At 39.0% G+C, this 10,428-nt stretch overlaps 1 protein-coding gene across 1 annotated transcript in view; it reads right to left on the reverse strand.

The window, feature by feature from the left end:
* The window catches only part of MAP3K8 (mitogen-activated protein kinase kinase kinase 8), an 18,972-nt gene extending 8,544 nt beyond the window's left edge, over positions 1 to 10,428 (reverse strand). Inside the window, exons 1-5 of the mRNA XM_008639269.2 lie at positions 10,412 to 10,428; positions 7,490 to 7,616; positions 6,250 to 6,610; positions 3,027 to 3,191; positions 1,299 to 1,560 (exon numbers count right to left, since the gene is read on the reverse strand). Of these exons, the coding sequence (XP_008637491.1) occupies positions 1,299 to 1,560; positions 3,027 to 3,191; positions 6,250 to 6,610; positions 7,490 to 7,524 (823 nt within the window). The 5' untranslated portion in view covers positions 7,525 to 7,616; positions 10,412 to 10,428. The remainder of the gene's footprint in view (positions 1 to 1,298; positions 1,561 to 3,026; positions 3,192 to 6,249; positions 6,611 to 7,489; positions 7,617 to 10,411) is intronic.

A 10,428-nucleotide genomic window follows, 5' to 3' on the forward strand; every position in this document is an offset into this window, starting at 1 on the left:
AAGATATCAGAGGTGTTGGGAAACAGCCTTTTCTATCGATTCCACCTGGGGAGAGAAAACACACACTGCTCCCTGCATGGAGGCTGCCTTTCCAGGCAGTGGGCATGGCTCTATCTCGGGCCTGGACTACCCAGCTCACTCCTGGTGCCAAACAGGCAGGAGCGTGGTCAGGGCTCACCCCAGGTACCTCTGGGCAACCACATCTGTCCCAGGCAACGTCTGCCTCATCACCTGCCCTGCATCCACTAACACAGGAAAAGGCTGGAAAAACACTCATACCCACCACATTCACAATGGGCTGGTTCTCCTAGTCACTATCTAGATGTAGTAGGCTTTGGGCTGATTTGGTTTTTAGATCGTTTAATTAACGTCATTGTTACTGCCAATTAAAATAAACCCATAGGAAAGACCCTTACTACAAGTGAAAAAAACAATTAAGGGAAAAAATAAGCAGCTTTGTAGTCGTCAGAATCTCAAAAGCTTACATCTAAAGTACTGACCCATACTAAATTTAAAAAAACCCAAAAATACAAAAATGCAGAACTGAGATAAAAATTTAACAATTCCTAATAATCATCTTCTGTGAACTATTGTAATGCTTCAGTCTGAATATTTCTATTTTAAACCCTCAAGTTTAGCTAAATAAACTCACAGAAATGCATCTATCTGTGGGCCAAGGTGGTACCGGGAGAAACAACATTTAACACTGATTTAAATGCAACACATTAAAATTGAATTTTGAAGTAATTTAATACTAGCATATTTAATTTAAACTTAAAATCAGTATGTTTGTTTATACATGTTAATATCCAGAGTTTTTTGAAAGCAAATATATATTAAAATTTTCTGTAATTGTTGAAAGTAAAAAAACCAACACAAATTATGTGTTTACTTCCAAAGTGTCTCAAACTGAGGAACAGCTGTGTAGAAATGTAAAACTTAAAAGGTGCACATTGAAGGTGAGCATGGAAACATTCAGGATGAATTTATATTGAAAGCAGGAAACTTCTGGCTGAACACAGACTGATAATTTCACTCTTTAGGTTTTTGTTTAAATTGAGTTGCTCATGAATGGCATAGGATCTATGACTTTCTAATTATCCTCTTTGCTGGGGTGAATTAATAAATAGTGTAAGTAACTATTATCTCCAGAACCTGACCTTGCCATTTGTTAAGCATTATGCATCGTTCCCACTCAGATATGTAAGGCTACATGCCCCAGCTCAGTCCCAGGCACTCCACCAGGGCCCCAGCCCAACCTGGACCAGAAAGTACCCCAAGGAACCACACAAACATACGTTTGATATCATGGTGGATAATCCTCTTGGAGTGGAGAAAGTCAAGTCCTTTCAGAATATGCTTTGTCACCCAAATTATTTCAAACTCTCTCATAGGACCACAACTCTCCAGCTTTTCCATGACAGATCCTCCCTCTCCAGCTTCCATAAAGAGATGGATCGTCTCATCCCACAAAATAGCACCGTATAATTCAGCAATGTTTTCGTGACGGAAACATGCCTGTATTTCAACATCTGATGGTTTGAACTGATCCACTGGCACCTATGACATTGAAACAAAATCAAAGAAAAGCAGCTCAATAAACAAGTTATCCATATGGACACTAATTATCCTATAGATTAACATAAAAGAAGGAAGTAAAGCACTTGTATACACTTGTTAAAATACTGAGCTTTACTTTGCTCCTGCAACTTTTCTTCCTTGGCAGTTGAGAGACATCCTGTTAAAAGTTGAGAGATATTTTGGAATCATGCCCAAATAAAAAGTGCAATCTTCCAGAAAAAGCAATGTAGCAAGAGTTATTCCCGTCAAAATCCAGTGATTACGCAAAAGCTTTATGCAAACTTCCTGGTGAAGGAGATAAAATTCCCACTGCTTTTTCCATTAGCTTTGTGCACTCATCTGCACTACCAGGACTACACACCCACCTGACAGGTGGATCAGTGCTTGCAGTGCTCAGGACCATTACTGACCTCAATTCAGTCCTTATCAGCACTGGTTTATAGCTTACAAGAAATGAAACCTGCTTTGAAGGGAGCGCCAGCAGCACCGTATTTCTTTAAAAAGTACTGACGACAGATTGCAGAGACAATAAAAACAGTGTTTGCTTACACACAGGAAAGCTACTACTGCTCTTTTTAGTTTTCTTCCCTTGGACTCGTGCCTGTGAACCAAATAAGAGGCTGGTATTTTTATTTCAGTGAGAAATACTGTTTGCATTTTCAGAAACAGTAGATACTTTTAATTCTGCAGTGGGTTATGCAGAAGCAGCTAACTAAATCTGTCCCCATGAGGACACAAGGCTGGCTGCAAGGGAAGGACATACAGCTTCCCAACTCTTTTGCATACAGAATTAATACAGGTACTTATTCATAAGCTGGGGGATCTAGAGCAATGTCCCAGCTGAGCCGTTACTGGCCCTGAATATTTACTGCTCAACTCTGAATAGTATGTTAAAAGGCATAGCTGAAAGAAAATGTTGGCTTGCATAAAAGTAGGGCAGTGCTCAGCAGTTCTCTTGAGACATCTCACAACTCTGTAAGTGCCCAAAACACATTAAGAGTTGCACATACTGAGTTCTCAGGGACATTAATGGTACTGGAGTAAAGAAAACTAAAGTCTGAGCACCTCAGTTAAAGGACAAGAGTGTAAAACCGTCTGCAGCTGCAGGATTTTGCTACCACTTTCAACAGGGATGTGGCCTCCCACTGATATTTTACCACAGTGATAACAGCAGAACAAGTAGAAAATCCACTCTGCACCACAGCCCATGTGCCAGTTACACACACTTCCAGATACTTTCAAGATGCTGAGATATTTGCAGCTTCACAGCCAAAAAATTTAAACAAGCGAACAGAAGTGTGCATTTTTCCCACCTTGTTTAGGCAAACAAAACCAAGATGATCATCAGCCAACAGCAGAACTTGATGCAGACATATTTGAAAATATACTGTAAGGAGTATGTCATACAATATTTGCTCAGAGATAAAACTACTGAACTAACATACCAGTTTGCATGCCATTCGTTTCTTGGTTTCTCTGTCTTGGGCTAAGTACACTTTCCCAAAAGCTCCCCGAGGAATAAAATCAGAACCAATGTTCCTGTAAGTCAACTTCCATGGAAACAGGAGTACATCTGAGTCAATTTGATAGCGCCCATTCTTGGGTGTGATCTGTGGAGTTAAATAAATAATAAAAAAATCACAGTGAAGTTAAAACTACTTCAAATCTAATTAACTTTATACATATAGTGGAATAAAAATATATCACTTATGTGTATGATGCGCATGATCTGCTTAGCAGTCTTTATTTAGAAACATCAAATGGGAACAGCATGTGAGGTGTGGCATTCATTCACAGCCCAGGCATCCACGTTTCTCTCCAGTGACTAATTTACGAAGTGTAAGTTGCAATTAATTGTCTTGAAACAACAACAACAGCAGCTGGGTTAATGAAATTACCCACCTCTTGTTATTAGATTCACCTGCACATGTTTGTCCTTCCTGTAATCTGTTAACTTGTTATGCCACATACCTGTTACTCAGGTTATCTATGAGCAAGAGTTTCAGCATTTCCTAATATCACATGTACTGCTAGGGGTTTGATTTTCCATCTTGTATTGGAGTTTCTGCTGCTTAGTAAAAGGTCAAAGAAGTCTGCCATGATTCTACCAGCCACTTTCCTCTAGTTTTACACCATAGTTTAAAAAAGAAGAGTGGGAATAACATTGTCTGCTCTAGGTGGGCAATGTTGGGAGCTTTGGTTCTTCTGTATCACCAACTAGGCAAGGAGGGGATTCAGGGCACCTAAGTCAGTATCATGTCCTAAATCTTTCTCTGAAACAGCTCCCTCCCTCTGCACGTGACAGAGAGAGAGACCAAACACCTAACTACAGCCATGTGAGTACTGCTTGATCTCTGATGTTGCTTCTTCAGTCTCTCAGCTACAAAATTAATAGTATTTCCCATGAATATGCTTCTAATTATTTCAGCCAATATTTGGAATATCATTAATCTCCTTACTGCTACTTTATCAAGATTCTTGAAGAGATGTAAAATCACATCAAGGATTTTTATTATTTCATGCCTGTCATAGGACCTCAAATACTCAGCTCTTCAGCTACGCTTTTTAAGATAACAGCACATCAGGAAGATTATTTGGTTTAGATTTCTATTTAAGATGTAACATATAATCTTTCATTTTTAATCTACCCTCATGTTTTTCAAACAGGAAAGTACCTTCTTGACTGCTAAAATTGTCATTTGTGATTTGTACCTACATGAAATAAATTAATTCTTCCAAATTCCTAAATCTGGGGAGGAGAAGTTCTTAACCTTTGACCAAGGGGGCATGAGGGACTGTCCTTTAATAAAAAGTATTCTGCTTAGGATAGAGAGAACAAGCCTTCCCTCTACTGATTAGAGCCAGGGTAAAGCAATCCGTACATGTCTAAAAATCTATACCTCTTGCTTGCCTACTGCATTCCAAAGAGTTGAGACTAATCCACATGTGTTACACCTTATCCTGGAAAGGAAGAGAGGCTGAGAAGAGTTGATTTACAGAGCAAGAGAGCAATGACCACCATACTATTCATGTTTTCAGGAGGCTTTTAGGACTAGTTCCTAGCTTGACCCTGTGAACGTTTGTCTGTGGCTACAATGGATCTTCAGTTCAGTTTCAACTGAAAGAAATCCAGCTTGTTCAGTTCAAGACCGTTTCCGATGCAAGCCACAATGCAGTCAGTGAGGGTCACTAGGCAATCAGAAACACTCCTGATCCTAACCAAAATGCTGTAGATATTTACAGAGCAGATGCCCCTGCTGAAACGTGTGCACAGGTAATGCCTCCAACCCTCAGTTGCATAATGGGATCACGTGCACCTAATAGGACTTGGTTCATACCAGTTGTATGCATCTATAGAAACAATATGCAAGCAAAACAACCACGAGTATGTAGAACAGTGTCTACCCTAAGTATAGGAAACATTCAATATTACTAAGTGTCATTTTAATGTCACAGAGTTGAAAAGTGATTGTTTTGCAATACTGTGAATTATAAAACACTCCCTCCAAATCAGAATAAAGCAATACCCTAGGGTATTTCACACCTGAGTAACCAGTAAGCCTCAAGCAACCAGTGTTCACATACAAAATACATTAACATACAAGATATTTAAGATGATAGATGTAGAGCATCTTAAAAAAAACCAGCAGCAGCACCAACATATATGAATAGAATTCCATTGCAACACTGTTTCCAGAGCAACTGATCTCAAACAGAAGTCAAATGACACTAATATCCAGAGATGCTTGTAGAACACAAACAATTTTAGGGAAAAAAATGAACATCTCAAAACAAGACAGCTATACTTGAATTTAGCAGTGTGAGATATTACATAATATTGTAACTCTTAAAATCACACTTTATAGTATGTGCTTTTTCTCCTTACGTTACTACTATTGACATTTTGTGCATATAGAGCGAATTTAAGAACTATATATTTAGATCCCAGTTCTTTATTTTTGGGAACATTTTACTGCATGAACACAAGGCACTGGAAGACTCTTACTGTCTCCCAGACCTGTACACCACCAGAATTCATAGAATCATAGATAGGCTTTGGTTGGAAGGGATCTTAAGGATCATCTAGGTGCAATTCCCCTACTATGGGAAGGGATGTCACCCCCAGGTCAGGTTGCTCAGGGCCCCACCCAACCTGGCCTTGAACACTTGCAGGGATGGGGCATCCACAATTTCTCTGTGTAGTCTGTTCCAGTGCCTTACTACCCTCAGAGTAAAGAAACCTCTACTGCTTTAGTTTAAAATTGTTCCTCGCTGTTCTATCACTGCACGCCCTTCTAAAAAGTCACTCTTTTTTTTTATACAAGTTGTGGATTTTGTAAGCCCCATTTAAGTACTGAAAGGACAAAATGAGATGTAGATTTTGCTTTTCGACTGCTTGTCTCAAGTTTGTATTCAATACTGGGAAATGTTTTCTAATCTCCAGAGATACCAGGAGATAACAGAATGGATCCTTCTGAACAACAGACCTTCCTCCATAGCAGCCTGAGGCTGCAGGGGCTAGACTTGATAGGCTCAGAGCCTTCCAGCCCCAGGAATGCACAGGAAACCACAGCCTGTTACTCCTGGGACTGATCTTTATTTAGAATCATTAAAAACTTCTAATTCCTAAGGTCTATGAAATGCCAAGTAAAAGGAAAACCAACGTACCATATTTAAGAGGATTCCAGATTCCTGTTGTCTGCATCCTTTAAATTGTTTTGCAGTGTTAGACACCTGATTTGCAAAAGCAAGCAGGTCTTCCACAGTCCCGTATTTGACGGAGGACATAAAAGAGACCTCCCTTTCACAAAACAGTAATGATTCTGCACTTTCATCATTTTGATTTGCCTCTTCACACATTGTAATTAAGCTGTCTTCATAGACTGCAATGTCTTCACCTGGATAATGGTTTTCCATGATGGCTATCACCTCAGACATATTTAGATCAGCTAGCAACAAGTCAATCTCTTCTTTGCTATCACTACCCGTGCTCATATACTCCATCACTGTCCACTTTGCAAAATCACTCCTGGAAAAAAAGAAGCAAACTTGAAAACACTTTTCACCTAAATTTGTTTTAGCAAAGTAAGAATGAAAAGGAGTTATCAGAGTGATCAATAGCTCATCATTACACAGTTGGATTTAAAATTAATAACTTGTATTATGAAGAAAATCATAATTAGTATCCTGGGTGAAGACCAAATGGAGAAATATTTGCTAGTGAAATTTATTTAGAAGTTATTAGTTAACCTCCCCTGTCATTCATTCTTGGAATTTATTACGATAAAGCATTTCCTTAGAGGAACAGGTACAGTAAGAATACACCACTGTGATAGATATGCAAAAATGAAGGAGCACCCTCAATACAAACAAAGGAATTCATTGTTTGGAAAAGAATGACAGAGATATTAACATTCTCAATTAGTTTATGTCTAAGTTTTTATTGACAATTTATATGGTGTATCCACAAAGAAGGAAAGGTCACAAAGCAAGGTCATTCCTTGTAATAGTAATAGGAATCTGTTAGTTTCATTGAACAAAGCACAATTGTCACCACTTGAGATACAAAATCCCTATTTTTTTTGCAAATAACTAGTCAGAACTAGACCTGAACTGAAATTTTCATCCGGACTTTCAGAAGAAAGTAAGAAACTGAGCTATCATAAAATCAATGAGCTTTTGAAGTGGTTTCCAGCAGTTTGTTCTGCCCCCACTAATCCTAACAATAACTTTCCAGGTTATTGCAACTATTTTGCTGGAATGCATTTACAGCAAGCTGGGTTCAACTTCCCAAAAAGTCCCTTTCTATTCCAGAGAGTTACATATTCAAGTTAAAAACATATGCATGGTCAGTCATTAAAATACTGACACAAATAGTTTCCAACACATAAATGTCTAGAGCACTTACCTTGTATTTAACCTGATTACATCACTCAAAACCATTTAAAAACATCTCAATAGAATCCCTGAAGTCATCACGTTTTTCGGAACCCGTATTTACCACTGATGATAATTCTGCAGTGTTCTGTGGCAATCTATTAAAAAAGGCAAAACAAATAAAAGCCATTGCATACCAGCTCAAGCAGAAGGACTGGTTTGTACTCAGATAGGTCACTTGCTTCACGGAAAGAAGAGCTAGTAATCACAAGGCTGAGATAACAGGGGATTTTTCTGCAGAAAAAGATGACAACTCAATAAAGAATCAAGCTACTGTATCATCCAGATTTCCAAGTAGTAGTGAAAAACAGTTTTTCCATGGTTAGGTCCCGAGTTTTATTCTCTCTGTCTCATGCTTGCTTAAGCAAAGAGTAGGACCTCCTTTCGTTTAGCAGAACTGACTAGAGCATGCCCTCTTTAGAGAGCTCTCATTTCCCTTTTTCATAATCCACTACACCATCTATTTTGGGGCAAAAAATAACAACCAAGCAAAAATACACTTAAAAAAATTAAAAAGAAAAAAGAAAAGCAGCAAACAAAACCTTATCTCAAGGACAAGCAGTAGACTCGGTTCCCTGAGGCCATAGAGCAATGCGTTTACCCAGGTAGTTTCTGGTTATGATCACTATCTTTCTTACCCTCACCACAAGGACGTAGAAGTTCTGTGGCACATATTTCTCATGGGTTAGCGTATTTACGTCAGCTCTAATGTGAAAAAAACCAAGTAAAATGACGTGTCTGAGTTGGCAAAGAAGTCAGACCATGTGCTGAAAATTAAAAAGGCAGGACAGGACAGCAGATGCAGCATCAGAAAAAGCAAACAGAGTGCCTGTTCCTTTTCAAATTCAGACCCAAATCCTGTGACGGTGGCAGAGCAGTACTGTGCCCCCTGTTCCCCCAAGACAGGCACAGTGACTTTCACCAGCACTCTACACCAGTTCACCCAGCCCTAGTCAACCCACACCCCCAGCATGAGGGCAGCCAGGTTGGAAACTTTGTGGTCACTAGCACTACTCGATCGGGGAGGCTGCAGGCTTTGTATCCTGGGTGCTCAGAGGTCACAAAAAGGAAAAGATGCTGTGGGTGTTTTCTAGCCCCTATCACCCCAACTTCCTGCTCCATGACCAAGCCATAGGCTGTTAACAAAGCCTGAACGTGGTTACTTTTAAATATAAATGAGATTTCTATTTTTCCCCAGAGCAGGACTTCTATTTGTTGCTTTTTTTTGGTGCTGAATTAGTGGGATTCCTAAGAAATGAAACAGTGCTGTCATAAAAGGAACTGAGAGACCTCATGTGTAAAGTCAGGTAAAGTTACAAACTAGTCCTGAGGGACTTTCTGAAGAAAAAACATGAGCCTCTAGATACTCTGGTCTTTTGTGGATAAAGACGAATACGTACCACAATTAAACTAATTTACTCTCTGACAGCATTTTCATGCACAAAGCATCTGTACAGAGTAGACCAAATGTAGATTTCTGGAAGTGTCAGCTCTGCTCTGTTCCTCAAAATATTCCCAAACTAGAGCACAATACTAATAATACTCTTGGCAGTTTCACTACTACCCAAAAAGCTCGGAATAACACGAAGAAGTGACTATAACCTGCATATTCTCAGTTCTGTGCTTTTAGTGCTTGAGAAAAGCTGCAAACTCTTCACCATTACAACTCCCTGAAAGGAAGAGGTAGTGAGGTGAGAGTTGGTCTCTTATCTCAAATAACAAGTGATCAGACAAGGGGAAATGGCCTCAAGTCGTGCCAGGAGAGGTTTACATGGGATATTAGGAAAATTACTTCACTGAAAGAGTTGATAAGCACTGGAACAGGCTGCCCAGGGAAACCATCCCAGGGGGGATTTAAAAGACATACATGTAGATGTGACACTTAGGGACATGGTTAAGTGGTGGGCTTGGTAGTGCTGGGTTGGATTCGCTAATTTTACAGGTCTTTTCCAACCAAAATGATTTTATTTTTCCCTGTATCTAGCAAATTCTAAGCACTAAATGTTTACACAATAAAAGCAGTGTTTAGATTACAAAAATTGATTTTTTAAACTATGCGGCAATTTAGTATTATATTTCCCCTACAAGCAAAAAAAAAGAGTCCATTTTCCAATGTGGAATTCACTCTTCCTATTTATCCCTAAAATCCTGTACTAGTATCAGTGGTGGGCACTCATGTAGTATTCTAAATCATCCTATATAGGTTCATCAAGAAATTACATCAGTAAGCATGCTTTACTTAGATTCTCAGGTAAAAAAAACTGGGTTTACTTGCAGTGGAAAAATAAAACTGCATGCAAGCACTTGAGACAGTTGCTAAAGCACAAGACTCTTTCTCTAGTTTTGCCAATATTTCAACATCATCACATGAGTAATTTGCAAGCCAAAGGTTTATTTCTCTATTCTCTGCGTAGCTTTTCAACCCCTTTTGCCTAAGAAGTGTGCTGCCAGAGACCATCCTTATATCCATCATATTAAGTAAGAGTAACTGGATACCCGACGTCTGAGCCCCTGTGGGACTTTTTGCGTGTCAAGGATCAACGATGGAAAAAATGGAACAAAATCGACAATAAAAATAAAATTAAAAGCCCCAAAACACACGTACAAAAAACCCCAACACTTCCCCTCAAAAGAAAAGCTAGCCACAAACTGCACGGACTGGCTCAACACAATCATACACCACAATAAAGATCTCTTGTACTGTTTTTAGAGAATAATTTTCTGGTCTGACAAGTGACCGCCCACTAGAAATGAAAAAAAAGTGTCCCTATTTACTTTTTAAGAAACCTTATCGACAGACCTTGAAAAACACAATCTCTCCGAAAAAAACTTCTACTGTTAAGGGAAAAAAAATATCAACAATTTCAATTTCCACACCACTTCACATATTCACCTGGAATAAGAAAATCC

This window comes from Corvus brachyrhynchos, unplaced genomic scaffold, assembly GCF_000691975.1.
Source record: "Corvus brachyrhynchos isolate BGI_N302 unplaced genomic scaffold, ASM69197v1 scaffold167, whole genome shotgun sequence".
NCBI lineage: Eukaryota > Metazoa > Chordata > Aves > Passeriformes > Corvidae > Corvus > Corvus brachyrhynchos.